The 19,919-nt window shown below is 40.9% G+C and overlaps 1 protein-coding gene across 1 annotated transcript in view; it reads right to left on the bottom strand.

The window, feature by feature from the left end:
• Positions 1 to 19,919, bottom strand: part of BICC1 (BicC family RNA binding protein 1) — a 204,313-nt gene that overhangs the window by 109,628 nt on the left and 74,766 nt on the right. Inside the window, exon 2 of the mRNA XM_022560570.3 lies at positions 14,706 to 14,775. Coding sequence (XP_022416278.2) covers positions 14,706 to 14,775 — 70 coding nt within the window. The remainder of the gene's footprint in view (positions 1 to 14,705; positions 14,776 to 19,919) is intronic.

Raw genomic sequence — 19,919 nt, 5'->3', positions numbered from 1 at the left:
TAACTCCTAAGTTATAACTCCACTCCTGGCAGGCACTGCGCACACGGAAGGGAATAAGATATGCTGGCCTTGACACAGGGCCATGAGGTCGCAGTCCAGGAGGAAAGGCAAACGTCTAGGCTGATACAACACAAGCCTGGAAAGTGCCAAAATGTAAAAATGCATAAGGTACTGACAGCGTAGGGAACTGAGTATAAACTACATGTAGAGTACAGGTGAAGCTTTCCAGGAAGACATGTCATCTGAGATGGATGTGGAAGGATGACTAGGACTTGACCAGTTGGAAAACGAAGGGTGGAGACGCAGCAGACACAGCAGGTGCAAAGGTGTGAAATGGCTTAATGGATTGGGGAACAGAACATAAGTCAATGTGACTGAAAAAAACTTTACTGAAAACTAAAATTCTGCAATGAACTCGAATGAATTTCCAAACAGAGACTATACAGATACTACATTTTGCAGGTGTGGAAAGAGAGAGTGTTACATAACTTGCCTATGACGTAAAAATCGACTCAGCATTGACCTAGGGAGAAAATCCGAGAGGATTAGATTAAAATATACCCACTTGATGGTGAAAGCAAAGGAAATAGGGGCATATAGTTTCATCTCAAACATGTATACCCTCAGTGGCTGAAAGTCTTTTTTCCTTTCTTCAGCCTCACTCTGCTGAGTTCATATATATCTCCCAGCTAAGTGAAATAAATCTGAACTCCTTGGTGCTGTATCAGATTTGAGAAAGAGTGAGGACCACCCAAAGAAAGCAAAGGGGCACTTCTGAAACAGTGCAATGCATAAGGAGGCTGTAGTTCTGTTAAGTCAACTGAAAGTTGAAGAGGAAGTAAATTTTACCAAAAACCAAATACTCTTATTTATGGATCCCACTCTAAACGTGGAGACAGTGTAGAAACAGAATACAAGTCAATCCAAAATAACATATTTAGGTGTCCTTCCCTTGCATAAAAGGGGGAATGGAAAAATTTTCAGAAACTTTTCCCACTAAAATACAAAACTAAAGCTCAATACATGCAAATACAGGCAAATGACTTACTGGGTCTTATTTCTGTTACACCAAGAAAATTCAGGCGTTCAATGATTTCTTGAATAATATTATAATTATTTCTCATGCCTTGCCAAATGACACACACACATCCATATACATACATAAATATATATCTATATGTATGTGTGTATATATGTGCGAGTATATGTATATATTTATATAATTTCCACGCTCTTAATATTGACAATCTAATCTTTAAATAGTTTACTTTGGAAATCCAATGTCTTAAAAGTTCATGCATACTTTTGTACGGTCCTTCAAAAATTAATACATTATTACTACTTAAGGTCAATTCATTTCTTTCTAGTTTCAAATAGAAATGATCCATGAATTACTGTAAATAAATATTAATAGTGAGAAATGAGCCATTTGGACACTACAGTTAGAGAGAAGCATAAGTAATCTTAAATTTCCAAGTAGAAAAGACAATTTAAATGTCTTTATTTCATTGGAAAGAAAAGATGAACTACTAACTAGAATAGGTAGATGATGTGAATCAACCAACAAAAGGTAAGGACAAGCAATTCACAGAATAATACAAACAAGTGTTCCATGAACAGATGAAACACGCTTACCTTTTCTGTTAATTAAGGAAGTGTGTGAGACAATGTATTTTTCACTAATTAGGCTGCCTGAAGATGGGAAAGCACAGTGTTGGCAAAGATGGGAGGGAAGAGTTGTTTCCTTTCCAGAAGCCAGTCCCTTCTGGTAGGAGTTCAACAGTCATTGGGAGGACAAGATGGCAATCCTAAAAATTATCAAAGTTGCTCATTGCCTGTGGCCTAGGAACTCTGCTTGTAAGAATTTATTCAACAAAAAAGCCTATACAAATGGACAAATAAACCTGACATTCATTGTAGGAAAAAAAAAGAACATAGGCCAAAGTCTACTAAAACAGATGTGTCAAAACACATTATGGTATATCCATACCCCACATACACACAATGGCATTTCATACTGCTACAAAAAAAGAATATCACCATTTATGTGCCTACACAGAAGGCATCCTCTTATTTTTTTTTTTTTTTTTTTTTTTTTTTTTGCGGTACACAGGCCTCTCACTGCTGTGGTCTCGCCCGTTGCGGAGCACAGGCTCCGGACGCGCAGGCTCAGCGGCCATGGCTCACGGGCCCAGCCACTCCGCGGCACGTGGGATCTTCCCGTACCGGGGCACGAACCCGTGTCCCCTGCATCGGCAGGCGGACTCTCAACCACTGCGCTACCAGGGAAGCCCCATCCTCTTATTTTTTAAGAGGAAAAGTCCAATTGCAAAAATGCTTGTGTGTATAGAATGAGCTCATTTTCATAAAGTGATAATATATAATTCTGCATAGACCAAATAGCCAAAAACATACATATGCTGTGTTCTCGTTTTATTTTTATTGCGGGCAAGATATATTTGCTTTAGGAGTAATTTCTGGCAACAAGATATAAAGAGAATGTTAACTCCTCATTCCTGAAATCTGATATCTTTTGATAAAAACGTCTGTTAGGGGCTTCCCTGGTGGCGCAGTGGTTGAGAGTCCGCCTGCCAATGCAGGGGACGCGGGTTCGTGCCCCGGTCCGGGAAGATCCCACATGCCGTGGAGCGGCTAGGCCCGTGAGCCATGGCCGTTGAGCCTGCGCGTCCGGAGCCTGTGCTCCGCAACGGGAGAGGCCACAACAGTGAGAGGCCCGCGTACCGCAAAAAAATAAAAATAAAAAAATAAAAGTCTGTTAGTACCAAGGTTTGTATGAAAATGTCATAATAAGCCATAAACTATGTTTTAGTGCCACAGAAAGACCATTTGAAGAAGTGAGGCTGCCACTATGATGTTGTTTTCCTTAGCTTATGAGAAATGCCACATGGTACTTCGGTCATGTTTGCAACTGCAAAAGTCTTCTTGAAAATAATCTAATTGCTACCAACAGGCTTGACAGACATCACCGAGTTCTGTCCAGCAGTGCCGTGACTGACAGAGGAAAGCCAGGGAGATGCCACACATGGCTTGGGAAACCATCAAAATCTGGTGCCCATCTCCAGGCCAAGTTAGGAGCATATGGCACCATCGTGGTGTTCAAATATGGTCATAAAACCTTAGCAACTGTCACAGTTATCACAACCACGCATTCCAGAAAGGAGGAATGGAAGACACAGACAGCAGGAACTGGGAGGGCGGCTGGTCCATCCCCCAGCACCGGAGCTACAGGCACAACTTGAAACTTGGGCTGAAACACTCATGGAGAGTAAACAAACAGTGCAAGTTGCACAAACTATATAATTCAAACTTGACTGCAAACTAGCTTTTAAAGTGCACAGGCTGGCCCTCTTAACGTGTTTTATCTCTCTTACTGAAATTCCGTCGCTTCACCTATGTTGTTACGTACGTACGCCCTTTCTTCAGGAGTCACTAATATAGATCAACTATCCCGTTTCCAATGCTGCAAAAGGAAACCAGTTACACAAGGCAAAGGGCTGCATGAAATGGTCTAGTAAGAATCCAGTGCATGGATGGACCTAGAGATCGTCATATTGAGTGAAGGAGGTCAGAGAGAGAAAGACAAATATATGATATCGTTTATATGTGGAATCTAAAAAAATGGTACAAATGAACCTATTTACAAAACAGAAATCGAGTCACAGATGTAGAGAAGAAACTTATGGTTCCCAAGGGGGAAAGGAGGGGGCGGATAAATTGGGAGATTGGCAATGACATATACACACTATTATATATAAAACAGATACTAATAAGGACCTACTGTATGGCACAGGGAGCTCTACTCAATACTCTGTAATGACCTATATGGAAAAAGAATCTAAAAAAGAGTGGATATATGTACATGTATAACTGATTCACTTTGTTGTACAGCAGACACTAACACAACATTGTAAATCAACTATACTCCAGTAAAATTTTTAAAAATAAATTACAAAAAAAAAAAAAAAGAATCCAGGGCTGTGCAGAGAGCTGTCTCCCAATACCACGCCTGCTCCTCTAAGCTCAGCGATTCTCAGCCTTGCACTGCTGACATGTTGCATCAAATAATTCTTGTTGTAAGTGGCTGTCCTGTGTGCTGCAGCATCATCCCTGGCCTCTACCCACCAGAGGCCAGTAGCACCACCTCTCAGATGTGATAACCAAAACTATCTCGGCAGTTCCACACTGTCCCCTGGGGCATAAAACCATCCCACCTTGAGAACCACTACTCCAGATAATTATTTTATGCAAATCCTAGTAAAACCATTAATGGGTTTTAAAAGAGGAGAAAAGGAAGGAAAAATACTGCAAAAAGCACAAAGAAATAAAAAATCTAGGTTGAAAAAAATTTTAAAGATGGACATCCAGCAAGCTTCTAAAATGTGGGTATAAGTAGTTAGGATTGCATTCCTTCCTAAAGAGATAGTTAAGAAACATATTCTCAACCTGGGTTTCCCTAAATGAATGTGCTGGTGAACCTTCATTCCTTTGGTGACCAAACTCATCATGAGCACCTAGGCTCATGCTTAGGGAGTGGAGGGAATTACCTTGAACTGTGAAATCAAGGTTTATGGCCTAACCCCATCATTTCAAATTCTATGTATGACACTGAACAAGTTATACCACCTCTCCATCAGTTACTCACGTGTATCATAGGGATAATAAGGCCATTCATATAAGGTTATAGTGAGGATTATGAGAGATAACACACCTAGAACAAGGCCTATTACAAGGTAGACAAATATTTTTGCTCTTCCTCCTCATAGGGTTTAACGAGGAAAAAAGAACTGTAGTTAGAAGGGATCCTGGGATAGCAATTTCTTCACTAAAGGCAATGGACTTAAAACATCTGCACCCCAATGTTCACTGCAGCACTATTTACAATAGCCAGGACATGGAAGCAACCTAAACGTCCATCAACGGAGGAATGGATAAAGAAGATGTGGTACATATATACAATGGAATATTAGCCATTAAAAAGGATGAAATAATGCTATTTGCAGCGACATGGGTGGACCTAGAGATTATCACAGAATGAAGTCAGTCAGACACAGAAAGACAAATATCACATGATAACACTTACATGTGGAATCAAAAACAAAGGGTACAAATGAACCTATTTACAAAACAGAAATCGAGTCACAGATGCAGAAAACAAACTTAAATTAGGAGATTGGGACTGACACATACACACTACTATATATAAAATAGGTAACTAATAAGGACCTACTGTATAGCACAGGGAACTCTACTCAATACTCTGTAATGACCTATATGGGAATAGAATCTAGAAAAGAGTGGATATATGTTCATGTATGACTGATTCACTTTGCTGTACAGCAGGAACTAACACAACATTGTAAATCAACTCTACTCCAATAAAAATTAATTTAAAAATAATAATAAAAATAAAACATCTGTTCAGGATAAGAAGACAACTGAGGGAAAAGGAGCGCTCCTCAGGAGACAGAGGTCACAAAGAAAGATCATGACTTGGCTCCAGTCACCTTCCGGGGAATAAAAAGGTGTGATTTACCATTTAATCATCCTTCTCACTTTCTTTTTTTTATTTTACAAAACTTTTCACTGGTTCTCAAGAGATTTCATGGTTTTAAACTTATACATTAAGGAGTTATTGCTCATATAACATTATCTTTGCATATAATACACTTTAAAATGCTGATTATAAAGTGTTGTGCCCAATATCTAGGACTACTTTTTTAATAAAGACTTTATTTTCTAGAACCGTCTCAGGTTCACAGCAAAACTGATGGGAAGCACAGAGTTCCCATATGCCCCTCGCCACACGCAGGCGCTGCTTCCCCGAATGTCAACATCACATCGACATCAAAACCCATTTTGTGGGTTTTGATGAATGTATAATATTTTGATGAATATATAATGACATGTATTTACCAGTTTAGATCATACAGTTTAGCTGCCCTAAAAATCCTCTGTGTTCTGCTTATTCATCCTTCCCTCCTCGCAAGCCCCTAACAAATACTAACCACTAATCTCTTTACTGTCTCCACAATTTTGCCTTTTTTAAAATGTCACATAGTTGGAATCATACAGTATGTCTTATTGGCTTCTTTCAGTTAGTAATACTCATTTTAATACTCATTTAATATTCATTTTTAAATTCCTCAAAGTCTTTTCAAGGCTTGAGAGCTCATCTCTTTTTAGTACTGAATAACATTCCATTGTCTGGCAGTACAACAGTTAATAATATTCCATTGTCTGGCAGTTCCACAGTTAATAATATTCCATTGTCTGGCAGTATCCATTCACCTACGGAAGGACATCTTGGTTGCTTCCAAGTTTGATTATCAATAAAGCTGCTATAAACATCTGTGTGTAGGTTTTTGCATGGATATAAGTTTTCAGCTCATTTGGGGAAATACCAGGGAGTACAACTGCTGTACTGTATAGGAAGATTATGTTTCGTTTTATAAGAAACTGCCAGACCATCTTCCAAAGTGGCTGAACCATTTTGTATTTCTACCAGCATTATAATGAGAGTTCCTGTTGCTCCACATCCTCACCAGCATTTGGTGTTGTCAGTGTTTTGGACTGCAGCCATCCTAACAGATGTGTAGTGGTTTAATTTGCAATTCCCTAATGACATATAATATTGAGCATCTTTTTTTTGATATTGAGCATCTTTTCATATGCTTATTTGCTATCTGTATATCTTCTTTGGTGAGGTGTATGTTCTGGTCTTTTGCCCGATTTTTAATTGGGTTGTTCATTTCCTAATTTGAGTTCTTTGTACATTTTGGGTAATAGCTGACATATCTTGTGCAAGTATTTTCTCCCAGTCTCTGGTTTGTCTTATTCTTTAAATGCTTTCACTTTTCCACTTACTTTCTAACCTCTCCATTCTACTCCAAATTTGTTTCCTTACTAAGTTAATGAAAAATATCTTTCTAAAAAACCATCAGGTATATTTGCTTATTTCAGGTTTGAGAGGACAACTGAAAAGCTAAAACCATCTTCCTCTCTGGCCCTGGTACAGGAAAGAGAGAAAAGACTGGAAAGAGCAGCTAGCCTGCGGCAGTTATAAGATGAGCAAGTAAGCTAATCCTTGGGGCCTTCAGAAGGGAAGATAAGGGAACCAGCTAGAGATCAATAAATGAACCCAAGGGACTTCCCTGGTGGCACAGTGGTTAAAAATCCACCTGCCAAAGCAGGGGACATGGGTTCGAGCTCTGGTCCAGGAAGATCCCAAATGCCACAGAGCAACTAAGCCCATGTGCCTCAACTAATGAGCCTGCATTCTAGAGCCCGTGAGCCACAACTCCTGAGCCTGCACGTCACAACTCCTGAGCCCGCACGTCACAACTACTAAAGCCTGCGTGCCTAGAGCCCGTGCTCCGCAACAAGAGAAGCCGCCGAAATGAGAAGCCCATGCTCCACAATGAAGAGTAGCCCCCACTCGCCGCAACTAGAGAAAAGCACGCGCACAGCAACGAAGACCCAATGCAGCCCAAAATAAAATTAATTAATTAATTTAAAAGAAAGAAAGAAATGAACCCAAGCTCAGGTCCTGAGTCCTGATAATATATCACAGAGCATGAGTCATCTCACCTGTGAAATGATGCGTGTGTATGCTGTATGTCAAGAGCACACATAATCAGAAAGGATCTCATATTTGGATGTTTGGTACTGTCTACAAGTGAGGTTATTCACGTAGAAAGAGATATACTGACAAATTGTATATTTAAAATACATATTAATTTTTATAAGCCTTTTATTGTTTAAGTATACTGGAAGCTTCAAGAACTAGAAATACCCCAGGGCTCTATCCTCCTCTGAGACATCCTAGTTAGATCATGCTCTCTCTAACCAGAGAGACTATTAGTGCACTGCATACAACATTTTCAGCTCTTTGGCTGAATTCCTACTCGTGGCCCCTAATCAGCATTCACCGATTGATGGTGAGTCACATCAATAATATGCAAAAATGTTAAGTACAAAATCTTTCTACCCAGCAGAAATACAAAGGTTCCTGGACAGGTCATAGAAATTACTATCAAAGATGGAAGGCAAAAAGGCAAGCAAAAACCCCCCAAGCAATTTATAACATATTCTGAGCTTATTTTCCTTTCAAATCCATCTTCAAAGTTGTTTAGCTTAATGACAAATCAGAAAGTCTCTTCCTAAGGAAATAGCACATGAAGGCATGAAATACCAAGTTAAAATTCAGAAGCAGGCATTTTTCTACATGAACACAGCCAGGAGCGGTTTCATGGGGGGGGGCGGGGGGGTTGTTGTTGTTGTTGGCTGCACCACGTGGTTTTTGGGATCTTAGTTCCCCAACCAGGGACCGAACCCAGGCCGCAGCAGTGGAAGCACTGAGTCTTAACCACTGGACCACCAGGGAATTCCCCTCACATTTTTTATAACTGTCAGATCCAACTGCCCTGAAGACTGAAGTGTCATCTATACCTGTAAAGACATGCTAACCTTAGCCCATCTTCAAGCCTCTGGAATTCCCAAGGACTGAGGCATTATGAAACTGATTGTTATTACTGACTATAATCAGCTGTTCTTGGAAACGGTTGACAAAGGGATGCTACATGAGAGAACACCCTGGAATTAAAAAAAGGCATCAAGAAAGGTATTTTCTCCACCAGGTTGTGGTTGAGAAAAGGCATTAGAGTACAGTAATTTGGATGTGGGGTTCTGACAACAGATAAGAGTTCAAGTCTGTAGTCTGCTACTTACTAACTGTAAAACCCTGAGCAAGTTATTTGACCTTCATGTGCCTTAGATTTTTCACCTGTAAAATGAGACTATCACCACGGGTTGCTCCGATCAGTAAATAAGATTATATATGTAAAATATTTAGCAGAGTGCTTGGCCCCAGCAGGTCTCAACAAATGGTAGTAGTCAATACTACTATTGATGTATCAATTACATAACCAAATCCTACTTAAAATAACCACAATCAAAACAGTTCCGGTCTGGAAGACAACCAGGAGGCTGCGTCTTGAGTCTCATTTACACACCCACTAAGAATAGTACCAGAGTTCTACTCATTCAAGGGTTCCATGAGTGACAACCATCAGATCATTTTCCGTAAGTTTCTTTCCAAAATTATTAGTCAATAATTTTCTCAACAGTGAAGGCCACTCCTCTGGGAAGGCTGTGATTCTAAATCTTTTCCCTACACAATACACCTCAGTGATATACATTCCCATCTCTACTCATAGTTCCACTATACCCACGACTGAGTTGAGTTGAGGGACCCATCGCCAACCATAAACTGGTTACAGTGCTAGAAACACAGTGATGAACAAAATGCATGTACTCTTTACCCTCTGAGGAACTAACTGCCTAGAACAGTGTTCTTTGACCTTTCTTTATCACCCATTTTACATCATGACCTAGTAATATATGTATGTATTTGTTTGTATATATAAACAGTGACACACATGACTAAAGGTTTCATGAAACAATACTCTTACACTCTGATGTTTTCTAATCTAGAAGTGGTTTTTTTACATGCTGGTTGTGACCCCTAAATTAATTTCTGATACACTAATAGGTCACAACCCACCACTGGAAATACTGTGGTCCATATGCTATGCCAGGCCTCCTTTCTGCCCTCTGCCCTTTGAGCAATAAATACCACGTTAAAATCCTTATCTAGTCCAATGTGAACACACAACAAAAGTTTAAGTACACTCAGCAAAACATTTTCCTCTGGAAAAAATAAAATGAAAAGTCTACAATTTTTCTCATGCTAAGATTTTGTATTAGATATTGCTTGTTCTGATGGAAGACAACCAAAAATAATAAAACTTCATGGAATTTTGATGATCCTCTTGTTTATTCTAGGAGGAAGAGAATGGCCAAACTTGGTGCCAAACGGCCTCCAAAACAGGATACATCAAAGCAACCCAGTCAACACCTTTCATTCCCTCTGTCTTGGGGCATCGAAAGTGTCGTAAGAGAAACACTTGCAGACAACAGTTTCTATCACTAAACTCTGCAGGACAACTCTTCCCAGAACAAAAGACAATAAAGCTTCATTAACGCTGACCTTAGTTATTTGGAATTTGGCATAAAACTACACAATTTTTAGCCACATTTACCTTTGCCAGTCTAAGAAGAAAGAGACTGATGAGCAAATTAAGAGCAAGAAGAAGACTGTAAGAAAAATGTTTACCTTATTTGAGAGAATAAACTCCATCTAACATCACGGAGCATCAGCACAATAATACCAGTGCGATAAATTCTCATTACCAAATCACTTTTATCTACTTGTTAAGGCAGCTTTGGCAGGACTTGCATTTGGCGAAACACTCAAACTTGTTCAAAATATTATTTGTACTTCAGTAAAGCTGCATTTACTTTAAAATAGGCTGTGATTCAGAAAAACATTCAAAATTTTAATGAGTGCCTGAAGTTATTCTGTTAGTAAGCTCTTACAGTATTATACACCTTAATTTTTTTCTTTTTTTTTTTGGCCACACCATGCAGCTTGTTGATCTCAGTTTCCCAAACAGGGGCTGAACCTGGGCTGCAGTACTGAAAGCCTGGAATCCTAACCACTAGACCACCAGGGAACTCCCAGCACCTTCTTTTTTTTTTTTTTTTTAGTATTTACTTATTTATTTAGCTGCGCCAGGTCTTAGTTGCAGCATGTGGGACCTAGTTCCCTGATCAGGGATCGAACCCAGGCCCCCTGCATTGGAAGCACAGAGTTTTAACCACTGGGCCACCAGGGAAGTCCCCACCTTAATTCGTGAATACTGCTCTCACAGGCACAAACTTCAGGTCTTTCTATGGAAAGCAGAATGTTCTAGTATTCTGACTCCAACAGTTGGAAAGTTTTATTTTCTTCCACTCAAAATAAATTTATGTTATACAGAAGAAATACTAAGTATTGCTTTATTTTTCTTCATCATGACCCCCATTAAGACAATCCTAGACGTCCCTATTTAAGTGCCATTATACTGAATCTTAAATTCTTAGTTCTTTTTGACTCTAATAAGGATTTGCTCTCCCAATAATTTCAAATACTAGGGAATTTTTTAAAAATTCTATAGTCCCTGAGTTTATACCATAAAATGTGCACCTCCCCAAAATGCCCTGCTTACTAACTGACAATGTTCCTAGTACATTTTTTCCAGTGTATTCTCTATGGTTAAAGGGGAATGGAAGAAAGGGAAAGGGAAGGTGAGGGGGGAGAAGGAAGGGGGAGAAGCGTGGCATGGAAGAGGGGTAGAGGGAGGGGACAAACACCAGACCGTCGTTTATCCAAAATTACATTTCACAAAGGCACTGAACAATGAGGTTATCATCGCTCTAAACTCATTCACATTAACTCATTGCAAAGATGACAGAAACTTAAGATTAGTGAATCCATACAGCTGCAGTTCTTTAGAAACCAAGATGGACATTATCCAAGAGAAGTGACTGCTGAAGGATTCTGCCTGTTTCCCCCTCCCCCAAAGATGAAACGTTTATTTTATTTTATTTATTTATTTATTTAGCGGTACACGGGCGTCTCACCGTTGTGGCCTCTCCCGTTGCGGAGCACAGGCTCCGGACGCGCAGGCTCAGCGGCCATGGCTCACGGGCCCAGCCACTCCGCGGCATGCGGGATCTTCCCGGACCGGGGCACGAACCCGTGTCCCCTGCATCGGCAGGCGGACTCTCAACCACTGCGCCACCAGGGAAGCTGAAACGTTTATTTTAACTGGGCACCAGACTATAACCTGATCGCAGGGGCAGATAGGGGAAGAGAGCAGAGGAAGACTCCAGGAGTAGTTTACCTCCAAACAGTTCTGCCTCTTTTTCAATCGCAGTCATCATCCAGCCATTGCTTTCTGAACGCATGGTCTCCTTAGTGACTAAATCATGATATTTCCATGTCGGATGGTGAGATTTTGTTTCCCAAACTCAACCTTAACAACCACCAAGGGAACTTGTTAAATATATGGATTCCCAGTCCCACCCCAGACTTACTGAGCCAGAATCCCTAGAGAAGAATCTTAAGTTTCTAAATGATGTCAAATTCGGGCTGTTGGCTTTTTGCCTTTCTGTCAGGCAGGATCCTACCAGCACATCAACCAAAGGAGCCATACAGCTGCTCTGATAAAGGATTGATGACTTAAAAATTACAGTTTGGACAGGACTACTAGAAGTTTATTTGAAAAACACAGGACTAATTCCAGTAAGGTAAAGAAGGGGACAGACTATGGTAACAGCAGCCATGAAAAATGTTTGTCTAGGCTCAAATATTCAGCCAATAAGCATCATAAATCTAGGAGGTGAAATACAACACAAACAGATGGCTGCATTGCCTCTCTGGCACACTAGGGATCATCTGTATATTCTAAACCTTCACATCACCATGGGATTTAGAATTCAATAATCATCCAAAAGATGGCATGAGTCCCTAGATACTTTTATATTCTTTGGTCTCTTGAATAATAATAGTTTGGAATGAAGAAGTCTTAAAAGAAAGACCACTAACTCTTTCCTCTACAACATTGAGAGATAAGGATCAGATGAAAGAGCAAATAATTACCTTCTAAAATTCCCCCTGCCATTTTCATTTTACTTTTACTCAATACGAATTGTAGTCAAACAAACTTCATCTCTGAATTAGACCATTTAGAAAATAATACAAGAATACACATATCAGGGATGTTAGTCAAGGTCTGATTATTCAGCAGCTGTGTCTTCAAGTAACAAGGGCAACTCCAGTCAATTCTCAACAGCAATTTCCTCTGAGGAAACCTTTTTGTTTTTTTCTTTCTTCCTTGAGCTCCACCTCTCTCTTCTGGCGCATTCTGCTCATCATACAGTACTGTGTACATTTATAGCACTTCATAAATAATAAAAAATAAAATGATGTCTGTAGACCTAGGCCTGGAGGGATCAATTCTTAGGCACAATTCCAAAGGTTAACTTTTAACCATGTGGAAATTATGCTAAATGCCCTCAAATGTAGTGCTGAGATATTCTTATTTTCAAAGCAAAGTATATAATCATAATGTGGAATATAGTTGGCCATTCTGAATGGGTTTAATGTGTCAGTGACTGGAAACTAAAACACTATCTTAATCTATCCATCTCCGTATTATCTAACATCTCTAAAGTTGTAACCACATTTTAAACTAAAAAAATGAATCAATTCTCAGTTTCTCCTGATAGTGGGGGGAAAACCGTAGCATGGATAATGCAAGAGAGTAAGCCATCCAAAATTATCTGGGATTGTTTTAATATTCATGTTTCCTAGGGGGTTTTCTTTAGGGACCAATCAAATTACATTTTTATTAAGCTAGTAATGAAGCTCCTGTCATTCCTTAAGTAAAAATGCCTGACAACAGGGAAAGGCTCCAGTTCATGTTCAAGTTCCAATTTACCCAAGTGGCCAGCCAGGGAGTTTTGTACGGCAGCAAACAACCAAATAGGTAGATAGCCCACTAACAGCAGTTTCTCCTTCTGCATAATGAGTATAAAACACCTCAACACACTGAAGATTAATTGAGAATATATCCTACAGCACTTAGCAAATGCAAGGTTTCTACAAAGTTGTGGAATTCCACTTGGAAATTCACCGTTTAGCACATAAGCTTCCCTTTCCCTCGCCACTACGGTCACAAATAAGAAAGTAACAAGATCAGTGTTTCAGTAGGAATTCCAGTCCACTGTCGTCCAGTTAACCACACTCATAACAAGAACTTCAAAATAATTTACATTCCATGTGATGAGTAGCTCTAATAAAATGAGGTTAAAAGAAGACAATCTGGATGAAAAGAAACAAGAAAATTGACCAATCTTGTGGTGTTTAGTATCATTTAGCAATAAAAGTCATAGGGAGAAGGGGCAGCAAACACAAAACTCAAGAGCAACAACAAAAAAGCTAGACCACAAGAGATAACGCTCAGCTCACACAATCATCGCGTTTTTAATTGCTTGGTGATAGTTTTCCATTATCTCCTAGTGACTACATGCATTTTTAATGAAGTATACACAACAAAGTTTCTTGACACTGAGGTTATCCTTGAAAAAGAAAAGCTATCCATAAAAGTATATACTGGCAGATCATTAGAAAATACTATATAATTTTGGAAGAAATAAGGGTCCTATATTTCCCTTTCTGACCATCCACACATTAGTGAGTGTCCTCTAGGTTAAAGCAGAGGAAAAGCCAGACAAGGGAAATGCTCAGCCTAAAAGAGTAATCAAGTGTGTTCTTCACTGCGTAACAGACGGAGAGGAGAAGAAGCAGTCAAAAAAGGAAATCCAAGTTCCTAGCATATTGGAGGAGAAAACAATCAGCTGTTAAATCTGGTACATAAACAAGAAGCCTAAAGTGTACGCAGTGGGAGTTTATGTGTTGAAAACACATCATTATATGTGGAGACAGTGACCATGACTCATGGCCACCGAATGAATAGTCATCCTTGACATCGTTAAGCTGCCACAATATCATCTATAATAACATTTCTATTACAACAGAATACTTAAAAATATTATTCTGTTGTTGGATAAAAGGTTGTACATTATTTTTCATTATGATAATCCTCCCCAAATATCGCTATTTAACAAATACTTGGGGACAAATATGATAGGGATAAAGGTTGATTTTTCTCCCCAGGAAACCCGCAGGAATTCCGCAGTCTCCGTTACCAAAAATTTCTGCATCTCTCAGGATTTACCTTTCTTGGATTTGGCGCCAATCTTCAGTTTTGATGGCCAAGCAATCTGCGTATTTGTTTCCTCCATGATCTGTAGCAAAAAATTAAGAGAAAATTATTGATTCAATTAAGAACTTGTATTTACAGATTTTTTTTCCCGGAAAAAATTATTTTCAAGTCCTTAGGCTCATGTTGATGCAACAAAATGATCTCCTTTTAAAACAATGCAAAAAAAAAAAAAAAAAAAACCTTGGGGGAAGGAAAGAGATGCATTTTTATAAGCCTTTAATCTATTAGAAATATTCACATATATTTTGTTACTCCCAGCGTTCCTCTCTGTGATGCTCCAGAATTCTAACGTAGAGACGAGACCAAAAAGTACATGAACAAGTAATTAACCCAACTTGTTGCCAAACCATCCAAGATGCTTGTGCTGAATAAAGCAATCACCAACAGATTGCAACACACCAAACATGATCCTTGTAATACAGAACGATGTGGGTTAGGCCTTCCTAAATGAAGCATTTTTTTTTTTCTGGGGGAAAAAAAAAATTAGCTTGCTTTGGACACATTTGTGTTTCATTAAAACTGATGAAAAGCCTCTAAACGGGACATCACGTCATAAGGCTGCATTTCCCATCATCTTTCGCCTCTCTAAAATGGCATTTTTGCCACAGTTCTTTCGCAGTTACACGCACCTAATGCTGGCCAGAAGGACTTGAGACCCAAACGTGCTGAAGCCCAAGAACAAGTGATTCAGGCGTCTGCAGAGCAAAGGAAGTCGACAGTAAATGTGAGAAAAATGAGTAACCGAGAAAGGCTAACCCTTGATTCTTCTCCACTGTTATCGCTTAAATTAGCCTAGTTTAATGTCTACTTTCATACCATGAATATAAAATTCACCCAACAACTGAATAAAAGCAAAGAACTGAACAAATCAGTAGGCAAATGACAGCAACTACTACCACTTATGGATTTAGAGGTAACTAAACAAATTAATGGTGAAGGCAATGAAACGCATGAACAGCGCAATTAATAAAAAGTACCTCCGTGTTGGTTACGTTCTGGGCACAAGGCTAAATGGTTAACATGTTAACGTGCATCATACTTCACTTAATCCCCTTTATCACAGCAGCAAAGGGCTTGCAGCAGATGTTTCGGCCTGTCAGCCCACAGATGCATTCTTATGCAATCCGCCATAAGTTTTTTTTAAATGTAAGCCAACATTTTTAAATCTGGGAATTTCACAGAGACATTTCTGTTTCTCTGGAAAACGTGGCAGATTTAGCACCTGGAGCCCACATTCCCACATGGCAACACTTGGCTGGCACTGAGGACCAGATGCCCCCTTTAGTCAGGGTCAAGAGACCCTGGGCTGCCCTCCAACCCCCACTGGGTCTCCCACAATGAGATCAGGAGCCATTACCATTCTCATCACTGTGTCTGTATTACTCACTGGCCATTTATCATGGTGCCTGCACTGCTGTTTTTCTTAACAGAAATAGCTCCCTACACCCATATCTCTATTAAAAATTGAAAAACAAAAGTGAGGTCTTTACAAATTCGAGGGACTGGCCTGGCCCTGGAGGTTGTTTGCCCCAACCCTCCGGATCTGGCCCCTGCCCCTTCTCCTCCCATCTATGCTGTCCTTGCTCACGTGTTTCATCGTCTTCTCCATGAAATTGCTTAGTTAACTGTAAATCCATATATTTAGTTTTTACTGGAGTATAGTTGATTAACAACGTTAATTTCTACTGCAGAGCAAAGTGAATCAGGTATAAATATAAATATATCCACTCATTTTTGGATTCTTTTCCCGTGTAGCTCATTACAAAATACTGAATAGAGCTCCCCATGCTATACAGCAGGTCCTTATGAGTTATCTATAGAGAAAGACAAATACCACATGAAGTCGCTTCTATGTGGAATCTTAAAAAAAGGTACAAATGAACTTATTTACGAAACAGAAATAGAGTCGCAGATGTAGAAAACAAACTTACGGGTACCAGGGGGAAAGGGGAGAGGAGGGATAAATTGGGAGACTGGGGTTGACACATAAATCCGTATTTTAAAATAAAATAAATTATTATCACCCCCCTCAACTTCCTCGACTGAGGCCATACAGCCTCCCCAGGAAGGCGCCCAGCGGACCCCCTTCAGGGCCCCAGCTGCCCCCTTCCCCGGCTCCCCCTCCCGCTCGGGCACCCTCCCAAGCAGCTCACTGTGTTCGTTTCCCTCCTAACCCTTACCACAGTCTGAAATTCTCCTGTTTTCTGTGTTTACTTGTTTATAGTTTGTCTCTGCAAAATAAAAGCGCTCTACCCTGCACACAGCAAACGCAGATCTATTTGGGCAAATGAATCTACATAACACCCTTAGGAAGTGGATTCCTTTATTCCTCTGCTGCTGGGAAGCAGCAGAGTGGGGATAAAAACCCCAGACTGCTGACAAAAACCGTCCTTTTAACCACCATACTGTACTGAATATAGGGCCTCCATCTCTAAAGAATGTGTATATACACATTTGAAAACATGCTTTAGGATTTGTGCAGACTGACTGGTTTTAAGAACCTACAAATATTTGTCAAAAGCCTCCCTAGGTGCCCCAAGGGCCAGGACCCATAGCAACGAATAAGAAACAATTCCTGGTGTTCACAAGCTTACAGTCAAGTCAGGGACACAGACAGACAAAAAAGGCAACTACCTGACAATGGGGTGGGTGCTGGCACAGGGCCAGCTCACAGAGGTGACTCTGGCTCCTATCATGAAAGGTCGGGGTTGGGGGAAGGTTAGTAAAGGGCTCCCCAAAATATAACCTGCAAAGTCACTCAAGTCCTGAAAGCCAAGTTAAAGTAAATTTATGAATGAGTTCATCAGTCACTAAACGAGGGCAGGAAGGCCCATTTAGGAGGGCTTTATCATTGGTCACATTTTATCACCTGTTAGCTCCAGCTACTGTACACATATCCTCATAGTGACTAAAATTAGACTGCGCGTTTTCCTCTAAGGTGACTAAGGCACCTTAAGAGATAAAATGGGAAATTAAGATCTTACTATTTATAATGCTATTGGTGGGGAGGCAGAAAGAAAATAATCTATATACTTTTTGTGAATGAAATAATTTGGCCATTTAATCCAGTAAATTACATCAGGTTCCATAACTATAAGACTTAATAAAGAAGCTTCCTTGTCAAACACGGTTGGAAGACATAACTTCCTGAAATCTTAATCATCTGGAGAGCTTCCCAGAAACCACCCTGAATATGATCATCTCTTTTTATTAAACAGCAATAGAGGGACTTCCCTGGTGGCACAGTGGTTAAGAATCCACCTGCCAATGCAGGGGACACAGGTTCGATCCGTGGTCCGGGAAGATCTCACACGCCGCGAAGTAACAAAGCCTGTGTGCCACAACCACTGAGCCTGTGCTCTAGAGTTCGCGAGCCACAACTACTGAGCCCACGTGCCACAACTACTGAAGCCCACGTGCCACAACTAGTGAGCTCGCGTGCCACAACTACTGAAGCCCGCGTGCCTAGAGCCCGTGCTCCGCAACAAGAGAAGCCACCGCGATAAGAAGCCTTTGCATGGCAAGGAAGAGTAGCCCGTGCTCACCACAACTAGAGAAAGCCCACGCACAGCAATGAGGACCCAACGCAGCCATAAATAAACACCAACAGATGCTCCATAACAGAAAATCATTTGCCACAGAAAATATCCTATTAGCAGGTAACAGCCATCAAGTTGAAATGCCTTCTTTACACACACTCCCTCTAGACCTCACACCAGTCCAGTGTCTCTATTGTGTAGGGAAGTGATGGGGCCCCCCAAAATTACATTCAACCTACCCACATCCACACTGTCTTTGAGAGGAAGAGATAATATCCTAAGCTTAGTATCCTGAATTCTAAAACCAGAGTTCTATCTTCTATACCACATGATCTCCAAAGTCCAATGACCTGCAATAAATGTCAAATTTTTTAGAGAAAAAAAATTATTAGTTATTGGAATTTGGCACCTGGAGCTGACCTTTCCCATATGACTAGGGAAAAAAAAAGGCAATTCCATTGACTGTGGCCAGCCAAGGCCAACCTCACAGGTCAGTCACCAGGCTGCAGTCCCCACACAGAGCTCTGAATGGATGCCTTCTCCGGTATCCCTTTATACGCTCATCACTGTGTTGAATCTAGTCATGAAAGGCAGGTGGCTCGAGAATCAAAGACCAGCTCTGCCGCTTTCTAGCTATCATGTTGGGCAAATTACTTTCAGCAGCCTCATTTTTCTCCTCTGTACAATTAATGACTCACAGAGTTGTCATGCTTCGCTAAGAAAATATGTGGAAAACCCAAAGCACAGAGCGTGGCACGTATCGATTGCTTGGTAATACCGTTGTTGTGTTCATTCCACATTGATGACCTCTGGCCAGGCACTGTCCTAGACACTAGGGATACAAGAGCAAACAAGACCGGGCTGCCCTCCAGGAGCTCGTGGTCTAGCGAGGAGAATACTAGTTAACCCACCATTAGGTACTGGGTGCCAAGCTGCAGAATGGGGAACGGCAACAAGAGGGTACTGAAGGGATCCTAACCCAGCAGTGTACTGTCAAGAAAAGTTATCTCAAGGAAATGCCTATTAACACTGTGACCTAAAGGAGAAGGAAAAGTTGGCTAGTTGGGGAAAGAGGCGAGAAAGTGACCAAGGCAGAAGAGGAGTGTGTGTGTAGAGAGCTCTAGAAGGAAGGAGAGCAGGTACCCTGGAGGGCTGAGGGGGATTCAGTGCAGCAGAGGCACTTCGAAGCCCCCTCACACCGCCGAGCCAGGGACCTTGTCGTGTGTTTTCTCCAGCTGCCCACGGCTCCGCACACGGGCATGCACAGTAGAGACTTGAAGACACGACACAAAGTCAGCCAGGACCTGTGCTCCGCTATCACCTGCTACAGGTAAACTCTGAGAACCAGCGGGGTAACTACCCACAGGCAGTCAGACTCCCCATAGGAAGTTATCAGTGAAGCCTTTTAAACCAGCCCCTCTGGTGACTCCAAGTCAGTTCCCACAGCTCAGACATTACACACTGGTCATTGGTTTTCACCTCAGCCAATTACGGGAGCAGCACTAGCAGAAGAGCAGAGTAGCAGTAGGGCGCATGCTCAGGAGGAGGCAACGGAAGCGCAGTTCTCCCCTGGGGGTGTGGGTGGAGACTGCTCCAGGAATCCCAGGACTGAAGCTGAGTTACTGCA

Source organism: Delphinapterus leucas, chromosome 16 (assembly GCF_059928025.1).
Source record: "Delphinapterus leucas isolate spDelLeu-1000000601 "Yukka" chromosome 16, BTC_Dleu_Yukka2, whole genome shotgun sequence".
NCBI lineage: Eukaryota > Metazoa > Chordata > Mammalia > Artiodactyla > Monodontidae > Delphinapterus > Delphinapterus leucas.
Note: the sequence above shows the minus strand (reverse complement) of the source record. Positions and strands in the feature narration are given on the sequence as shown.